This window comes from Gracilinanus agilis, chromosome X (assembly GCF_016433145.1).
Source record: "Gracilinanus agilis isolate LMUSP501 chromosome X, AgileGrace, whole genome shotgun sequence".
Taxonomy (NCBI): Eukaryota; Metazoa; Chordata; class Mammalia; order Didelphimorphia; family Didelphidae; genus Gracilinanus; species Gracilinanus agilis.
Window position 1 is genome coordinate 60,119,845 of NC_058136.1, and position 19,050 is coordinate 60,138,894.

The window sequence follows — 19,050 nt, forward strand, 5'->3', positions numbered from 1 at the left end:
GGGCTGGAGCCTCATAAATATGTCTTGAAGTAAGCAGAGAGGAAGGGGTAGGGTAGGGACGGGGGAGGGGGGGGCGGGGGTTACTCCAAGAAGGGGGCGCGGCCCGAGCCAAAGTTCCGAGAGAAGAAAGTGCTTCTCCTCGGCGGTGGCCCCAGGGGTGGCCGGCTGCCTTGGGCTACCTCAGGTCCGACGCCAGGCTAGCTAGGCTCCCTAGGGATCGTCTCACAACTCCGTCCCGGAGGCCTGCGAAGGGGAGGAGGAAGGTGGAGCCGGGCTGAGCTCTCCGCTCTGGGCATGCGCGAGACTTAAAGGGAGAGCTAAGACGCTCCGGACGGGCCCCGGCCACCTTACGTTTTGGCTCCAGGTGGGGAAATGGCTGTCGGTCCCTCAGAGCCGTCTTAGGCGAACATCTCCCAGTGGCTCCTCAGGGAGCCCACCAGGGCGGAGGGAGAGAAGGAGACCTTTAAGCAACCCGGACTGAGAGCGGGGGGCCCGCGTGTGCTTATGTGAACGTGAGGGCGAGTTTTTGTGGGTAGGAACGCAAGCCCCGCCAGGACCGGGGGAGGAGGGGCCTGGGCCCGGGGCCCGGGAGGGGCGGGTCTGAAGGGCGGGGCCAACGGTGATCAACGCCCCTGCCGCCCTTACGTTTGGCTCGTGCTTGAACGGCCGCCCCGCCTAGGCCCCGCCCCTCCCCGCCTCCGGCATCGGCCTCCCCACTGCCTTCGCTAGCCATCCGGACTCGGAGGCGCGATGAGGAGCAGGAGCAACTCGGGGGTCCGACTGGATGGCTACGCCCGCCTGGTGCAGCAGACCATCCTGTGTCACCAGGTGAGAGGGGGATACAGTCCCCGGGGGAGACCCGTCCCGGGCTTGGCCCCAACTCCTTAGAGCCCTGATCTTGGACAAGTTGGCTTTCTCAGCCAGGCCTCAGTTTCCCCACTTGGAAGCGATCTCTAAGCTCCCATGCAGTTTGGGATCACTTGCAGGAAGCCCAGCAAGTGTCCTTTGGTCTGGCTTCTCGGCCCGGGTTAATAGCCCAACCTGGGGCCAGAACCTTACAGCCATCCCAGGAGACCCCGGGGGACTTGGGAGACCCTGATGAGTCAGTGGCCTGAGATAACCCTGATTCTTCCTCCCACTCTCCCCTTCCAAAAAAGCCCCCACAAATCCAGAGTGCCAACGCCGGTAGATCATTTGCTGATCTAGGCTTGTCTAGGCTTACTCTGTCCAAGGTGAGAGGGACTTTGGAGATATGTTACAGAGAGGAAAACTAAGCTGCCCCCCCCCTCCAAGAGGGCAGTGGACTTGGAATCACAGAGTGACCCAGATAGAAATGACCTTGGAGACCCCTGAGCCCAACCCTCTCACATTACAGAGGAGAGAAACTGAGGCTCAAAGAGGGGAAGAGTCTTGCCTCAGGTCCCACAACTAGTAAGTAAAGGAACTGGGCATTATTGCATAGTTGGGATTCGTAATTCATTCTTTCCATACTTGTTATCAGACTATGGTTCTGTTAAAAGAGTCCCCAGTTATCATAAAAACAAAACAAAGTGTCCATAATTCAGCCTTGAGCCAGACTCTATCTAGCCTTAACCGTCCGCTTAGAATAGCAAAGGTTTGCAGTTTCATAGGAGAGGCACAGCTGAAGTCAAAGCAAAGCCAGAGAAGGTCATGATGAGCCCATTTCCTAGATTAAGTTTCCTCTAGTGCCTCTGAGCTCCAGGACCTTCCAGGTAGTATCCATCGCCCCACCTCTCTTCTCCCCACCCTTCCAGTCTTTGGACCTCTTCTGACTTCCATTTTTGGCTCTGCAGAATCCTGTGACTGGCTTACTTCCAGCCAGCTGTGATCAGAAAGATGCTTGGGTCCGGGATAACGTCTACAGCATACTGGCCGTGTGGGGCCTGGGCCTGGCTTACCGCAAGAATGCAGACCGTGATGAGGACAAGGCCAAGGCCTATGAATTGGAGCAGGTAGAAAAAAATCCTCAGGGCATGGGGGCACCCACTCGGGGGCACTGGATGAACTAAGGGCTGGAAGGAGATGGGCAGGAGGGAGGAAAAGAGGCAGTCACAGCTTACTTGGCAGAACTTAACAAAGAGAACAAGGCTTTGCTTCCACCTCCTCTCTCAATCTTCCTCTCCTCTCAACTCCTGCTTCATTCCGAGCCTGCTTTCCTGAAAGTTGGCCTGAGTTGGGCAGTCCGTTTTTCTCCTCAAAAGCTGTCTGTGCTGTTGCCCGGAGGTGGTTCCTAAAGCTCAAATTCCTCCTTGTAAATAAATGTATCTCACTGTGCCCAGTGTATTTGTTCTAAGAATACTATTTGGGCTAAGCCCATCACGTTGTCCTTCCTGCTTGCCCGAGTCTGTTTGCATAGGACCGAATGGACACAAGGAAAGACTGTTCTTTGACTTACATGGCTCCAGCCTCTCTTTTCAGGCCCCGTTGGTTTGCTCAGAATGCTGATTTGAAGGCAGCTCATGTTTAGGTGAGCTCGTCCACACATGCCCCAAAGTGGCAGGCCAGACTCAGGACACCTAGTCTAGCCACTTCCCATTCAGAGAGAATGGTCACTGTTCAGACATCCAGAATGCTATAAGAAATGATGCTGTGCCCTGGAGTCCAAAGACTTGAATTCAAGTCCTGCCCTGCTCTACCCCTTTTTTACCTTTGGAACTTTGGCAAAATCTCCCCTTCTCTCTGGGCATCCTTATTCCCCTGAAATCCTTCCTTCTTTCCTCAGAGCAATGATCCTTCTTGGAGCCCAGGCTAGCCAGAGCTCCAGTTGGTATCAGATAAGTGTCCATGTGCAGTCACTTTGGGGGACCAGGAGACCCTCCCAGCTCCCAATATGAGGGAGCCTGTTGGTCCAAAAGTGCAGAGATGGAAGGTGGCCGTTAGTGACCTAGTTGGAGGATGGATGGCAAAGGGTGAGAGAGATGAGTGTGGGGAACCACACTGCTCACAGAATGCATGAGTCCGTGGGTATCTAGAACAATAACTTTGGCATATTTGGCTTGTTCAGGTAAGAGAGAAAGGAGGCAGTGGGTGCACCCCCTGGGATAGTGGGCGTGTGGTGGGCACAGAGTTGGATCTGGCTTCTCATGGAGTAGAGGACTCACTCCCACCCCTGAAGTACTAGAACACTGCCTGCCCTATGATGTGCCTTGTAAAACAGGACAGCTTGAGGGAGGCGCCTCTCGTTCTTGAGGAGGGGGAGGGAACTCGGAATCAAATCTCCTCACTTTCTAGTCCTGGCGGCTCATAGTGGATACATTGAAAATAGCCATCTGTTCTCCCTTTCCTTTCTCAGGGGAGGGGCATTGCTTTGGGGAAGGTGGCTGTCTTGGGGGAAGCATCTTGAAGTTGCTGACTTGGGGTGGCATTAAATAAGAGCTCCTCCCTCCCCATCAGGAATAGTGGGGTGATCAAGGGAGCTCTCACTTCCCAGATGTCCTTGCTTCCCCCCAAGCCCTCATTGCAATCTTTGCTTGGCCATGCTCCACTGGCAGTGTGGGACAAAAGCTGCTTACAGAGTGGGCCAAGCTACGAGTTGGTTTGTGCTGCCTGAGTGGCCTCATGCTGGGGCCTGGGGCGTCAGAGGGCTGGAGTTGGGGCTCCTCAGGCATGGAGATTCTAGAGTCAGGCCCCAGTGGGGTAAGTGGGGCCAGCTGGGAAGGCCAGCTCTCTTTGCCTCTGGCAGGAGGGTTCACTTTGGGCACGGCTCCTCTGCACTTGTCTCTGAACTGAAGCTCCCTGTTCCCTGGAAAAGGTCCAGATGGGTGTTCCTGTGTTCTCTCCAACACAGCTCCTGACTGTGGGAAAAGAAAGGGGCAAGGGGCTGCGAAGCCTCCTCAAGCCCCTCCCGGGCCTCAGCAGGATGACTTCCCCCTCCTGCCAGGGACTGCCGCCTCAAGGGTGGCCCCTCAGCTCTTTTGGGTGGCCAGTTCAGGGGCAAAGGCTGCTTCACTTTTTTCTTTGGCTTGCCTAGACACAGGCAGTGGGTACTTTTCCACCCTACACCCAGCACCCCGTGCTCTCCCGTGTACCCATGAAGCAAATTCCATTTCAGTACTCGGTGGGGATAGAGTTACATGCTTTGCAAAGGTCGGGAACCAGCTGCACTCGCTGACTCAGGGAGCTCCTGTCCTGGGCCATGGGACTAACAGGCTGATATTCTGTTCCTCCTTGCAGAGTGTCGTGAAGCTGATGAGGGGGCTACTGCACTGTATGATCAGACAGGTATGCCACTGGGGGTAGCCTGCTGTCTGGCTTTGCTGCGGACTGGTCCCCCAACTCCTCTCGCCACTTGGTTTCCTTCTCCATAGAATGAAGTGGGTTCTGGAAGGGAAGGACTCCCCATACTCCTCTCCAGCCTTGACGCTGCTCTGAAACCTGAAGAACCCTCCCTTTGGACTCTCCCCTCCACTTACTGTGGCTCCTTAGATAGGGGGTTGGGTGAAAGCCCCAGCTCTGTCACCTACCCTGTGTAACCTTGGGGAAACCACATCCTCTCTTCTGGCCTCAGTTTCCTTCTTTGTCAAATGACCTCTGGGATATTTCCCAACTCAGAATGGAAGAAACTGTCAGAGGGATGGCCAGTTGTCAACTCTGCCCTGTACCATGTTGTACCCTGTTCTCTGGCCTCTCCTCACAGTCAGATCAAGGAGTTACCTACCATTGGTAATGGGAGTGAAAGGAATATATGATCCTGATAAGATCTGGGCTGTGAAAGAGAGGGAGAAAGACAGACATGATGAGACAGAAACAGAGCAGGAGGGAGTGGAAAACGGAGACAGAGACAGAGGGGACGCAGAGAGATAGGAGGCCTGGGGACAAGAGGGGAAGAGAGAGATATGCAGACCAAGAAACAGAGGCACATATGCAGAAAGATAGACTGAGACAGAGGTAGGGACAGAGACAGAAAAAGACACACAGAAAGACAGACATAAAGAGAACTGGGAGGGTAGAGACAGGGATGACAGAGAAGGGAAGAGATAGACACACAGGAAAAAAAGAGGGAAGAGAGACACACACAGAGACTGAAACAGAGAGCAGGAGGGGGAGAGGAGAGAAGGAGAGACAAAGGAAATAAGGGGAGAAAGAGGGAGAGAGGAGAGAGAGAGAGAATGAGAATGAGAGAATGAGAAGTAAAAAAGAACAAGGCCCTCCCTTCCTCCTTCTGGGATCTCTCGGACCCTCTTATGCTGTGTCAATCGGGCCTTTTGCTAGACCTTAGATTCAGGAAGGAGGTACCCCCTTTTCACCCTCTTAAGTGGAGAAGCCAGAGCCCAGCTTAGTGAGGGCAGGCCAAGGACCAAGACAAACAGGCTCTAAGTGGAAAGTAACAGGGGACAGCCTCGAGGCCTTTTCTGCCTGGGGTACTCAGGGAATGTGGGCATTCAAGGCCCTTCACTGTCCTCCAGCATCCCTCCTTCTGGATGGTCCACCCACTGCTGCTCTCTTGTTGTGCTCTGACCTTGCCACTTGGTACTCTTTAAGAAGTAGAGATTCTCACTCCCCTCCCAGATCTTTCCAAATCAGTTAAAGGGCCCACTCCTTACATCCTCTCTCATGCTAGTCATGACTCCTGGGTGGCAAAGGGGAGATCCCAGGAGGCCAGAGCTTGGGATTGGTTGTCCTTCCCCAAACTCCCTCTGGGCTGGCTATATGTGGGCCTGTCGCCCTGGCATGTACTCCGCTCCACATTCCCAAGTCTCAAGAATAACTGGCATTTGATGGGCACCTGCTGTCTCTGAGCTCTTCACCAAACATCTCCTCATGTGTTGACGTAACAACAGACAACTGTCTCTGATCCACTTTTCCCCTGTCATCATCACAACATTTTGGGCTGGGAGAATGTTTTAGTGTCCTGTGGACTGGGCTTCGGGCTACTGGGCTGAGCACAGACGGTGGCACACCCAAAGTGACATTGCCATAGCCCCTGCCCACATGGGCTTGCTTTCACCTAGAGGGGACCTCATGATCCCAAAGTGCTCTTGGGAAGTCTGAAGAGGGGAGAGAGTGCTCAAGTCTAGAGGAGGAGAAGGAAGCAATGGCAGAGGAGGGGTGGTATGGCTATGCTGGGGTCTTGAGAAAGCTTGAGGGAGGAACAACACTGTCAGAATGGGTCAAGGCAGGAGTCAGAGATAGTTCGACAGACTGTGCTAGGCACCATGCTGAGAGACAAGGGCACAAATACAAGCAAAAAGAAACATCAATCTTGCCTTCGTGGAGATTACATTCTGATGGGGGAAATCAGCACATGAAGGGGAGCCGGACAGTGAAGGACAGTGGCAGGCCATGGAGAGAGATTTGTGTTGGCCTGCATTTCTTTCTAGGCAAGAGACCATTTCTTGAAGGTAGAGGGATGAGGGGTGCATGCCATAGGAAAGCGATAGAGATATTAAAAAAGAAGAGGCAGGGGCTGCCTGTGGGGACCCTTCAGTGCCAGACAAGGAATTGACCTTTGATCTTAGGGGTTATGGGGAGCTGGTGAAGGTCCTGGAGCAGAAGGTGGGCAGGTTTGAATCTTAGAGAGATGACTTTGGCAGCTGGGAGGAGGTTGTATATGAGAGGAAAAAGGCTGGGAAGTAGTTGGAAACCACTCAGGAGACAACTACATTAGTGCAGGTGAGGGGCGCCGAGGGCTTGATCTAAGGTGGTAACCGTGTGAGTAGGGACAGGGTTGGCCATTGATGATGTTGTGGAGGTAGAAGGGGCAAGATCTGGCTGTGGCAGCTGACAAAGGAGGTGGAGACGGAGAGGGAGGAGGCGAGGATGTCTGAGAGGGCTGATGTAGGACCATCTGCAGGAGGGCTGGGCTGAGGGGAGATGACAAGGTCATTCTGTGACATACTGAGTCTGAGGTGACAATAGGCCGTTCAGGGGGCCACGTTGAGAAAGCTGTGGGCCATGTTAAGGAGAGAAATGAGAGCTGGGCAGATGTAGGAGGAGATGTGGACACGTCAGGCATAGCTGTAGGTGTGTGTGTCTGTACACCTAGTATTTTCTATCTAATAAATACCCACGCTTAGGAAGGGCAGTGAGCTCCAAGAGGATGGGGATCCCGGCCACATTCCCCCCCCCCTCCATTCCATACTAAGCAGATTCTTACTAAATATTGGTGAGACCCAGAAAAAGAGAGGAGAGATGCCAGCCTCTCCAAGCTCTTCCCTCATCAAAGCCCGAGGCGGAGCAGATGACTCGGGGTGAAGGAGGGGCTGCAAGGCTCCACTTTTGGAGCCTGTTCTAATTGGACCTGGTTGTGTTTCAGGTGGACAAAGTGGAGTCCTTCAAATACAGTCAGAGCACCAAGGATAGTCTCCATGCCAAGTACAACACCAACACCTGTGCTACCGTAGTGGGAGATGATCAGTGGGGCCACTTGCAGTTGGATGCCACCTCTGTTTTCCTACTGTTCCTGGCCCAGATGACGGCCTCAGGTGAGTCAGGAGGCGGTGTACATCCAGGGCCCAAGAGAACTATGCTTTTAAGGCTGCCGCATAGGCCTCTCTTGGCCTCCCAGGATGTCTGGAGGGTGTCAAACCTACACTATGCCCAGCCAGTAGAGTCAAGAAAATCCAGGGAGACTTTTTTCCCCTACAGAAAAGTACCGTCTTGGGTTCTAATGCCAGCTGAAGAGAGTTTTCTGTGATGATAGCTGACAAAGGAGAGGAGACTTAGAGACTCTGTTATTATTCACTTTCATTTTCTCTGACAAGGAAAATGACCTTTAGACTGGAAAAGGCAGACTAAAAATGGCTCAGAGGCTCCTTGAGGGCAGCAACTTCCTTTTCCCTCTTTTTGTCACCCCCGTGCTTAATGTTTATTGATCTATTGGTATGTGAGGAAATGGCAAGAAAGCTTCCAGCCATCCTTGATGAATTCAAGTCAAGGCTCAGAAGCTCCAGATATTTGGGTCCTGAAAGACCCATCAGTGGTATGTCAAAGATCATGGGAAACAGGAGAGGCACTACCAGATCGGAGAGGAACAAATGACAGCCCTGAATAGGACCCCTACTGGCATCCCTGGATGGTAGCCCCGGCAGCACTCCATTTTGTATAAAAGGGAAGAGAACAGAATCTGCAAATAGCAGGCCAAGGAGCTTGGCTTCCATCCTTGGGAAAATGCTAGAATGGATTGCTAATTTAGAAAGGAAATAGTGATTCCAAGAAGCTGACACACTCAAGACCAGGGCCTGCTAGTCTCACCTTATTTCCTTTTGAACGGGATGACTAAACTAGCTGGTGAGTGCATGCCTTTGGGCAGTTTACCTAGATTTTCAGTCAAGTATCTCACTCTATTATCATCCGTTATTGAAGTAGGTGGGCAATACGCTAGCATAATGAAGTGGAGTCAGTGATGACTGAATATCTGAACCCACAGAACAGTCATTAATGGCTCGTGTCAACTTGTCAAGAGATCTCTGGAGGGTGGCGTTCCCCAGGAAGGTCTGTTTGTCTCTACTCTTTCCCACCTTCATCGGTGACTTCGAATGAGGCGTCAACAGTACATGCATCAAATGAGCAGATACTCAGAGTTGGGAGGGAGTGTTCACCCAGGAGAGAATTCACTAGGGATGAATGTAAAGTCCCACATGTGGGTACAAAAAACCACCTTCTTCAGAACAAGATGGCAGAAGTATGGCAAGCCAGCTGTTCTTCTGAAAAAGAACTGTGGGTTTCAGCAGACTCCAAGCTCAGTATGTCAGCAGGGAATGATGTGACCGCTGAGAAAGCAGATGCCATCTCAGGTAACGCCAAGAAGGGCAGAGTATCCTGATTCAAGGAGGCGATCATCTCAACAGCCTCTTCCCTTGCCTAGAGGACTGTATGCCCAGCATGGGCCCCTAGGCTGGGCTGTTTCCGATAGCTACGTTTTATGTATACATTTGAAAAACTGGGCATACCCTCTACTGCCAAGATTGAAAATTGGAGGAAGAACCAGGAAGACACTATTCTTTTGGTAATGACCAATGAAGGTGCTGCTCTTCTGAACCAGCCTTGTGGTGATAGATTCCTAGATTCTGATGCAAAGCTCAGGAGGCCGGCATCCCCTGAGCACCAGATTCTAGGATATCCACTTTGTCCTGGGCTACTGTGGCTCTGTGAAAGCCAATAGAACAGTCCCATGGATCAGTCCATGTCTGCAGTGATCTTCTTTTACAGAAGAGGCTGCCCCATGTCTTCTGCTGTGTTCTGGGTTCATTGCCTTCTCTCTGTCCCTTGGTGGATCTTCCTCTTTATATTTTGGCATGGCCTAGGGTCACTGTGGAGGCAGCCCTGCCCTCATCCTTCAGGGTACCTCCCTGATGATCAAGGATGTTCTGGAGTTATGTATTGTTGGCCCAGCAAATGCTTGAAGTTCTCCTGCTTGGCCATCTTGGGCCTGATTCCAAGGCACTATTAACGAGAAAACAAACTGGCATGGTTGTGCATCCTCTGGTGACCTATTTATCCAACTTTTTGCTAAATGGTTCCAAGGGCACATATAACTAGTGTCTTAAGTGCTATCAACAGTAGTAGCTCTTTGGTTATCTGCTGTCAGCAAAGAAGGTCTTCATGAAAACTGATTTTCCAGTTAACTGGCATTGATTCCTTTGTGGTGTCAGTTTACCTTTTTGATCTGGAACTGTGATTTTTGTCACGTTGGGAACTTCCGGTGTAGAAACTCCTCCCACCAATGTAGGTTGGCAAGTCTGAGTCTTAAAGTGTCCTAGGGCACTGCCAGGAGAAGTGACTTACCCAGGGTCACACAGTCAGCATACATCTGAGGCAGGCTGCGGATTCGGCAAAACTGGGCTTTGAGGGACTATCTTTTTATGGAAATATTTTAAAATGTATAATGTTCTTGTTGCCTGTTGAATGCTACATGGAGGTCGAGATGCCCTCCTTGCCAGATTTGCAGTTGATCCAATGCTTTTAGGGGCAGCTGATGCAGCAGATGAAATCCAAAATTATCTTAACAGGCCAAATTATGGGCCAACGCTAAGAAGATGAAATGGAATGAGGACAAATGGAAGGTCCTCTGCTTGGGTTCACAAAATCACTGTTCAGATGGATGCTGGGCTGAAGCAGGTTTAGACAACAATCCACATGAAAACGTTTGGAGGGTTGTGGTGGGCTGCTCAAGCTCCAGGTGAAGTGGCAACATATGACTGCTGAAGGCAAGCGATTGTCCTCCACCCCGGCCAGACTATCAAACCAAAGGACTTTGGTTCAGTTCTGGACACCACATTTTAGAAACAATGTAGATAGACACCTGGGATGGCAACCGCAGTGGCAAGAGGAGTGACGGTCAAGGTCTCTGAGGATCTGCTCAAAGAACTGGGCATGTTCACCCAGGGAAGACAAGACACAGCGGGAACATGAGAATGGTCTTCAAGTCTCAGGAGGGCTATCATTTGGAAGACGTGCTAGACTTGTTCTCCTTGGCCCCACACAGAATTAAAGTGATGTGGGACACAGGTAAGAGGAGCGAGATGGGACAGAAAGCCCTCCCTTCACCACTTCTAAGCTCCTTCTGACTCACTGTCATCCCCTTTAAATTGAAGAAGGGCCAAGAGATGACTCGGGGAGAGCAGATAACCAAGCTTGTTCAATCTGGAATTTTCTCTCTTCTTTTGACTAGCCTTCTCTTGCCTACAGCATAAGCCATGTGGGTTTGGGCCAGATTGCATTTTCCTCACCATTCCTAAGACCTCTCTGCCTTTGGGTTGGGGGCTGAGATTCCCGGGGGGCTTCTTGTCCTGCAAGGGGGAGCTCATCTGCAGTTAAGAGCGATGATAACCCTGCATGCCTGCTGAGAGCTTGGAGCCTTCTAGCCAAGAAGCCCTTACTAAGCACCAGTTGTATACAAAATCCCTTCTGTCTGTCATGGAGTAGCCCTACATTTCACTGTGACATTGGTGGGGAGGGGCATCCCTGCCAGTTCCATGCAAACTCCCCCTAAAGAATAGCAAGTTAGAGCTCTTGTCTTATTATTATCATCAGAGCAGAATTAGTACAGTGGGCAGGGCTCTGGCCTTGGAGTCAGGAAGACCCCAGTTCCAATCCTACCTGGATGCTTCTGACCTCTGACCTTGGAGAAATCATGGAACCTCATCTGTTATACAGAGGGGACAGGGCGTTGACTTTGATGGCCCCTGAGACCCCTCCCAGCTCTGGGTCAGTGGCCAGTGTTTAAGCTATTCTTCTGTTCCGTATTCCATTCCTAGGGCTCCACATCATCCACAGCCTGGACGAGGTCAATTTCATACAGAATCTCGTGTTTTATATTGAATCTGCTTATAAAACAGCTGTAAGTACTCCACCGAAGGGCAGGCTCCTCAGCCCAGCCATGGGCCTTCTCTTGGTGCCGTGTGCCTGCCCCCATGTCTGCCTATGCTGTGAATGGGTCCCTAAGCTCTCAAGGGCATTGCCCTACACTAACAGTTTCCATCACACTGGTGAGCTTACAGACCTGGGCCTGGCCCCAACCGACTTGCTGGTTCTTTAAGGGCCAGAGAGGTTTATCACTAGTGCTATGGTCACCCTCCACATGGCAATCTAGGAAACAGATCAGTCCTTTTGAACCATAAACATATAGAAGGGTGAGCTCTTTTAGGCTGCCGGGGCCCCTGGGGCAAGGCCATGTTGAAATCTCAGTGTCAGTCATGGCCACAGTGGGTCGAGGCTCTCTCTTGGTTCTTTGCTTTGTTATACTGGGCCCTGATACCTCCCAGGGTGGTTGTTCCTAATTGTCCCCTGCCATGTGGTCCCAAACTGTGTGTGTCATGGAGACTTTATCGGGGTTCTGCTGACAGTGACATAGGCTACTGTTTCCTGGCAGGACTTTGGCATATGGGAACGTGGTGATAAGACCAACCAAGGCATCTCTGAGCTGAACGCAAGTTCTGTTGGAATGGCAAAGGTAATTATTTTTAACTCTAATTACTACAAAGCTCTTCTTCCCTGGAGCTGGGCCCTGTTGGCTCACCATGTGCGACAGGCAGAGTGGCTTAGCCCAGGTAGACTCAGTAATTTATGAGGGAGTCCAGGGACAGCCCACACCTGACCAGGAAGCCCCTCTCCAGTGTCTGTAGCAAGGACCAGCTGATGTCTGCCTGGACGTCTTCAGTGTTGGGCCGGAATTTAGGCCAGGGTGGCAAGAGCCCTTGATCTGGAATCCTTTACTAGCTCTGTAATCCTCTGTAGCCGTCACTGACCTTCTGGGCCTGAGACCTCAGATACCTTGTGACATGGCCTGGTCCATCACACACACACACACACACACACACACACACACACACACACACACACACAAACGGTCTCCTCTGGTTCCTTCTCTCCTTCCCGCCCAGACTGGCAGTTCTGGCAGCCCTATGGCATGAGGGTGGCTTTCCCTGTGGGCAGGGCAGTGCTCAACACTGATGGAGAATCCTTGGGGCCCTGCCAGTCTGGTCTTCTGGGGATGGGTGATTCACCTGTTTGTCTTAGGCCCAGTCTGTGCTGGGCACCTGCCTGGATAAAAGATTCTGGGGCCATTTAATAGCTAGACCCATGTAATGCTAACAACTCTGTGTAGGCCATTTCCTGGACTTTGCTTACATGCCCCTTTAGTAGAACAATCTTTTTTTTGTTTTAAAGGATGGCTAATAGCATCACTCACTAGCTCATTCTCTCACTCGCTCATTCATTCATTCACTCACTCATTCATTTAAAAGCTGTTCCGTAAATGCCTTCTCTGGTGCACCATGCTGGGCCATGTGTGGAGGCAGATTTAAAGTCTACAGCAAATAGAGTCCTTGCTTTCGTAGCAGAATGCACAGAGAGATGATGGCCTGCCACTTTCAGGGATGCACAGGACACAGGGCAGAGATGAAGCATGCCCATGGGTTGGGTTCTCAAGGCCTTGTTTTTCTCTTTCCTTGCTGCTCACAGGCAGCCCTGGAAGCTTTGGATGAGCTGGACCTGTTTGGTGTGAAGGGTGGGCCCCAGTCTGTAATCCACGTTTTGTCAGATGAGGTGCAACACTGCCAGGTGAGAGGACAGAAGTCCAGGTTTGCTCTGGCCTGGGTTGAATCATGCCATGTGCTTGGATCAGTGAGCCTTTGGGATGAGGTTTAGGCTTGTTCCCCCTCAGAAGACCCTCCACCATTTTATGTGGGACTCAGCTCCTGGGCCAGCTGGGAACACATTCCCAAAGCTGTTCCTTTTCTAGATTCACAGCGTTGGCAGAATGAGAGTACATACTGAGCCGCCCTTGGTGGTGGCCCCAAAGCCAAGCAGAGGAGACGATCTTGGCAGGGACTTGCTCCTGGAAAATCATTCAGGGTCAGGCCGGAATTGCTATGGGCTTTGGGACACTCAGGATCCTCTTGGTTGGGACAGGGAATTTGGACTTTTTGGGTGTCGCCCAGTGAGAACCTCAGAGCGTGATATGGAATGTGAGTTTGGGGATCAAGATGGTAGCTTTTGGCGTATACATTGACCTTTGAAGTTAGTAAAAAAAGTCTTTGGCCATTCTGGAGAAGGTCCATGTGAGAGGGATGCTGGCAGCTGCAGCCTCACGTGGAGCTACTCAACAGCTACAGTTTCCCTTGTCTAAGCAGGTTCCCAGTTGCTTGAACAGTTGCTCATGGGCTGATAGGGCTTGAAAGATCTGTGCCCATTAGCAGCAGGAGAGGGAAGCTCTGTGGATAGTGTTGAGGACAAGAGATGACTTTTATGGTAAGCAGAGGTCCAAATCTGTCCCTTCCTGTTGAAATAATTAGGCTTAGGGTCTTATTCTTGGCCACCTTGTACCCCCACCCCCAGGCTAGACTATAAAGTACAGTAGAGAGCTCCACGCCAGTGTGGACATGTTTGGGAGCCCCTGGGGGCTGCAGAGTGACCAGACTCAACAGTGGAGGCAAGCCAGGCCTCTTAGGCAGCTCCCTCAATGTTTCCTCCTTCCTGGTGGGCCTTACAAAAAAGGACTCCTCTTGGGAACGAACCTTCCACAGAAAAGTGGCTTGTTGCGTGAGCCCTAAAGAATGCCTTGATGTGGCAAAATTAGGACACTATGCATTACTGGTGCAATTGTGAATTGATCCAACTTCTGGAAGGCAATTTGCAATTATGCAATTATTTGTACCTCAGAGAGATAATAGGGAAAAATATATGTACAAAAATATTTATGGCCACACTCTTTGTGGTGGCAAAAAATTGGAAAATGAAGGGATGTCCGTCCATTGATTGTGGAATGACTGAACAAATTGTGGTATCTCACAGTGATGGAATACTATTGTGCTCAAAAGAATAATGAACTGGAGGAATTCCATGTGAACTGGAATGACCTCCAGGAATGGATGCAGAGCAAAAGGAGTAGAACCAGGAGAACATTGTACACAGAGACTGATACAGTGGGGTACAATTGAATGTAACTGATTTTGTTACTAGCAGCAATGCAATGATCCAGGACATTTCTAAGGGACTTATGAGAAAGATGCTCTCCACATCCAGAGGAAGAACTGTGGGAGCAGAAACACAGAAGAAAAACATAGGATGGATCACATGGGTCGATGGGGATATGATTGGGGATGTAGACTCTAAATGATTACTCTATTGCAAATATTAATAATATGGAAATAGGTCTTGATCAGTGATACATGTATAACTCAGTAGAACTGCTCATTGGCTCCAGGCAGAGGGAGGAGGGAAGGGAAAGAACATGAATCATGTAACCATGAAAAATATTCTAAATTAATTAGGTAAATGAAAAATAAAAAAAAGAATGCCTTGATCAAGTCCTTTCCTTTCCTCTCTCTTAGTCTATCCTGCATTCCATGCTGCCCCGGGCTTCAATGTCCAAAGAAGTGGATGCCAGTGTCCTGTCAGTGATTTCCTTCCCAGCATTTGCTGTAGAGGACAGCCGTTTGGTGGAGATTACAAAGCAGGAAATAATCACTAAGCTTCAGGTGAATCACTATCTCGTTTGAAATGCCAGCTTTAGGGGGACGTGCCAGTACTGGGGATTCTAGACACTGAGTTGCTTCACAGGGGACATACACTACCCTTCTTTCAGAGAGGTGGAGGGCCCCCGAAGCAAATGGCCTGGCTGGCCTCAGTTCTTTTTAACTGTCCTTTTTGATGAGGGAGAGACTAGGTGGTATGGAGACTCCTGGGCTGGTGTTTTGTGGAAAATGATTGGCCTAAAAAACCGAACAATATCAATACAACTTGAAAACTAATTGGATCATGGGATGAAATCCTGGAAGGGACCTCAGCTCATGTAGGCCCACCCCATTATTTTACAAAAGAGGAAGCTGAGTCCAAAGAGGGGACACACGTAGCACAATCGGAATTCACTCCCAGATCCTTTGGCTCTAAGGCCAAGGTCTTTTTATTGCTCCATTGGAAGTTGCTGAGACAGCCTGGAAGCAGTGTATGAGCACTGGACTTGGAGTCAAAAGATGTGAGTTTAAATCCAGCCTCAGACAAACTCACTACTGTGAGACCTGGGCAAGTCACTACCCCTGTGCTTGCCTCAGTTTCCCCTTTTGTAAAATGGAGATAATAGCAGCACCTACCCCCTAGGTTTGGAGTGAGGATCAAATTAGATTATATTTGCAAAGCACTTAGCACAGTGCCTGGCGCATAGTGGATGTTTAATAAATGTTTGTTCCATTCCATGCCTGATCGAGATCCTGAGTCTGGCCAGTAGGCCCCAAAAAGGTGAGGGGGCAGAGGCTTGGCCTTGCTGGGCCCAGCCTCCTTCAGTTCCCTGGCCAGAGACATGATGCCTTCCTTTGCCCTGCTGAAATCACCAGCTTGGTGGCAAAGCTGAGTGTCCAGAGCTCCATGTTTTGGCCACTTGTGCTTTCCCCAGTTATTTTGAAGTGTGCCTGTGCCCAGTGCTCAGCTGGCACATGCTGCCCTCTGGGTCTGCAGAGGGATCTCGCAGTCTGATGCTCTCTTTTCCTCTTGTCCCCTAGGGTCGTTATGGCTGCTGTCGCTTTCTCCGAGATGGGTACAAAACTCCCAAAGAGGTAAGGTTCTTTCTGTCTGCCTTTCTCTCCCCACCCCTCCAGGCCAGCTTGGTCAGTACCAAGGATTTGGGGCACCTGTTGCTAACCAACATACCAGTGAGGTCTTTGTTTGTCTTTTGTACTAGATTTTTCTCCTCCCCTGACCCTACCTTGGGGTAGTGCCAGCAGAGTCGAAAGGATCTTCCCAGAATCCTCTCCTTAATACTCTGTCCTTTCTCCACAGCCAACTCCCCCAGAGACATACAGCTAGTGTCTGGGTGGTTCCACCTGTTGGCCCTATTCAGGTGACCCCTGAGTTCCCCTTTCCAAGTCTGCCCTCTCTCTCCTATTCCAGTCCTGCCTTCTCAGTGATGCTATAGACACTTTCTCTTGGCTGTCTTTTGAAGGTCAGCATTTTTCCTACCCACACTCACTTCCTTCCCCATACTCCTTGTCTTTCTGAGTGAACCCTCTTAGGATCTCCAGGCCCAGGGTAGCAAGCCTGGCATTAGCTTTGCTTCCTTGCTAGAAAGCTTCAGGGAGGGATAGGAACAGGTAGCCTGGCCTCTACAGTGTTAGTACCAGGGAGTACCAGGGATACACAGTGCCATCCATGACGGTCTTCTTCATCGTCCATGTCAGAACTCTCAGGGGAGAGATCAGGTCGATGCTAGTAGAGGGCCTCATATACACCCCATCTCAGTTGAGCCTCAAACCACATTGTAAGCTATTATTAGCCCCATTTTACAGATGAGGAAACTGAGAACCAAAGTGACTTGCCTAGTGTTCCACAGCTTAAAAGTGTCAGAGGCCTGATCAGAACCCAGTCTGGTGCTGTAGATATCTGGGACCAAAATCTCCATCTGTTCCTTAGAAAAGCTCCTGCCTCAGGATGAGGACCAAGCTGTCAAGGCCAGAGGACTAATTATCAGAGCTCCATGGCCTCAGATCCAAGCATGCCTGAGGGAACAGAAAGAGATTCAAAGGTGTTGTCAAGGGACAGTATCGGCCAGTCCTTTGGTGTTTTGGGGCAGCAGACAGGAGAGTCCAATGCCCAACGCTTGGCCAGGAGTACATAGAGCACATGGGGAAAGTCCCACAGGTCACCAGATGCCCCTGAGTTTCACCACTGCTTTGCCTGGCCCTCTTGCTAGATCCACCTTCTTCCATCACAATCTGGTCACCAGCTGTGGTGGTATCTGGCCCATTTGGGGGGCCCCTGCCCAGAGGCCTGGCTTCTCCTGCTTGCCAATACATACCAACAAGTAGCCTTAGAGTGGGAGAGGCTACTGCCCTCAATGCGGGCTATTGGCAGCTTCCCACAACTCTACTGCCCTGGCTCTCTGGCTGTGTTAACCCAGGCAGGCTTTGGTTTTTGCAGGATCCTAATCGGCTATACTATGAGCCGGCTGAGCTGAAGCTCTTTGAGAATATTGAGTGCGAATGGCCTTTGTTCTGGACCTACTTCATCCTGGATGGTGTCTTCAGTGGCAACATGGAACAGGTACGCCGGCCTGTGCTTGCGAGTGCCTGGAGGTCTTCCCCAATAGGCTAGCCCTGAGACTCTGCTTTCCCCTCCCAAGCCTTTGTCCTCATGGGAGGTTCTCTGGGAACTGGCCAAACTGTGTAGAGAGCAATCTGAGGACCCAATGATCGGAGTTGGAGAGGACCTCTGAGATTATCGAGTCTAAGCCCCTCACTCTAAAGGGGAGGCCAGGGAGGCTCAGAGCTGGGCTTTGAACCCCTCGTTCTTCCCACTCCAGCCCAGGGTCTCCACTCAGACACAGAGATGAGGGAAGTTGGAGGAGTTGCCCTTGAATATCCTCAATCTTCTCTGGAGAATAAGAGAGTAAATTCGTAGCTGTAGTCTGAAGTGGGGCTACGCTTTGGGGATCCCTTTGGGTCGTCACCCAGCCTCTCTGCCTTTTAGTTTTCTCACCCGTAAAACAAATTGGATAAGACTCTTTCTAAGATTCCTTCCAGATCTATGACGCCAAAGCAAGAGAACATTCATTTGGGAGCTTAATAAATGGGGTGCCTCTTTGAAGGCGCTTTCTATTGCATCCTTTGTGGCTCTGTAAGTACACGGGAACCAGAAAAAATTGGATTCTTCATTTTAAATAGATCCCAAAGAAAAGGCAATCTTTTCGTGTTGTTCTGCTAGCAGAGAAAAGTCAAAGAAAGAGAAAAGCAGAACTTTGATTGGACACAAAATCAAGAAAACGACTTCCAAGGGCATTTTCACATTGGTGGTTTCCTAAGCAAACTCTAGTTATCAGAGCCACTTCATACCGTTCCCCGTGACAGGAAGGATGATGCTCTGGAAGTGTACATCTTTTGGTCTAGAAAGTTGCAAAGGAAAACGTTGAATTTTATAAAAGACAAAGTAAAGTGTGGAGTTTTTTATTCTTAGTTTCCCCCTTCCCTTCCTCCATAGAGAATCCCAGGTTTATATAAATTGTTTAGGAAACACATTGTAGTTCATATAATACTGGGTTCGAGAGGGTTTAAATGTGTATCTAAACAAGTCAAAAAACCCAAACAAACCAAGGTCTCTGCTCATGTCTAATGTTGAGGCCATATCGACAAGCTTGTTCACTTGGATCCATTGAGCACTTGCTCTGTGTCGGTCCTTGTGCTTGATCCTGGGGACACAGACACAAGGAACTGGCTCGGTGTTTGCTCACCTGGCTGTTTGGCATTGGGATCCAAAGGGCTGGGCTTGATGAACTCTTTTCCCAAGGACTTCTGTGCCCAACTGTCTTCCTTGCCACCCCAACCCCTGCCCTTACGCTAGGGAGCATGAGACACCCTAACCTGCACATCCTGGAGTCTTGCAGTCTCTTAAGCCCCCGAGACCTCTTCCTCTTCCTCTCCACCTTGGCCATACCCAGGGATAGTCAGAGACTTTGTCTCATCAACACTCCCAAGTGTTCCACTTCCATGATCAAGAACCCAGAAATTCCTTTAGAGGGATGGACCCTTCTATCATTTGATCTCTCCCTCTGCCTTCCAATACCTAACCCCAGTCTTCATCCTCAACCATTGACCTCCAGGC

General features: G+C 50.5%; 1 protein-coding gene across 1 annotated transcript in view; it reads left to right on the plus strand.

The window, feature by feature from the left end:
* The first annotated feature begins 750 nt into the window (after nucleotides 1–750).
* PHKA1 (phosphorylase kinase regulatory subunit alpha 1) overlaps nucleotides 751–19,050 on the plus strand; it is a 51,363-nt gene continuing 33,063 nt past the window's right edge. The window contains exons 1-10 of the mRNA XM_044682854.1: nucleotides 751–828; nucleotides 1,815–1,973; nucleotides 4,195–4,242; nucleotides 7,277–7,445; nucleotides 11,220–11,302; nucleotides 11,834–11,914; nucleotides 12,925–13,023; nucleotides 14,796–14,942; nucleotides 15,960–16,013; nucleotides 17,374–17,496. Coding sequence (XP_044538789.1) covers nucleotides 751–828; nucleotides 1,815–1,973; nucleotides 4,195–4,242; nucleotides 7,277–7,445; nucleotides 11,220–11,302; nucleotides 11,834–11,914; nucleotides 12,925–13,023; nucleotides 14,796–14,942; nucleotides 15,960–16,013; nucleotides 17,374–17,496 — 1,041 coding nt within the window. The remainder of the gene's footprint in view (nucleotides 829–1,814; nucleotides 1,974–4,194; nucleotides 4,243–7,276; nucleotides 7,446–11,219; nucleotides 11,303–11,833; nucleotides 11,915–12,924; nucleotides 13,024–14,795; nucleotides 14,943–15,959; nucleotides 16,014–17,373; nucleotides 17,497–19,050) is intronic.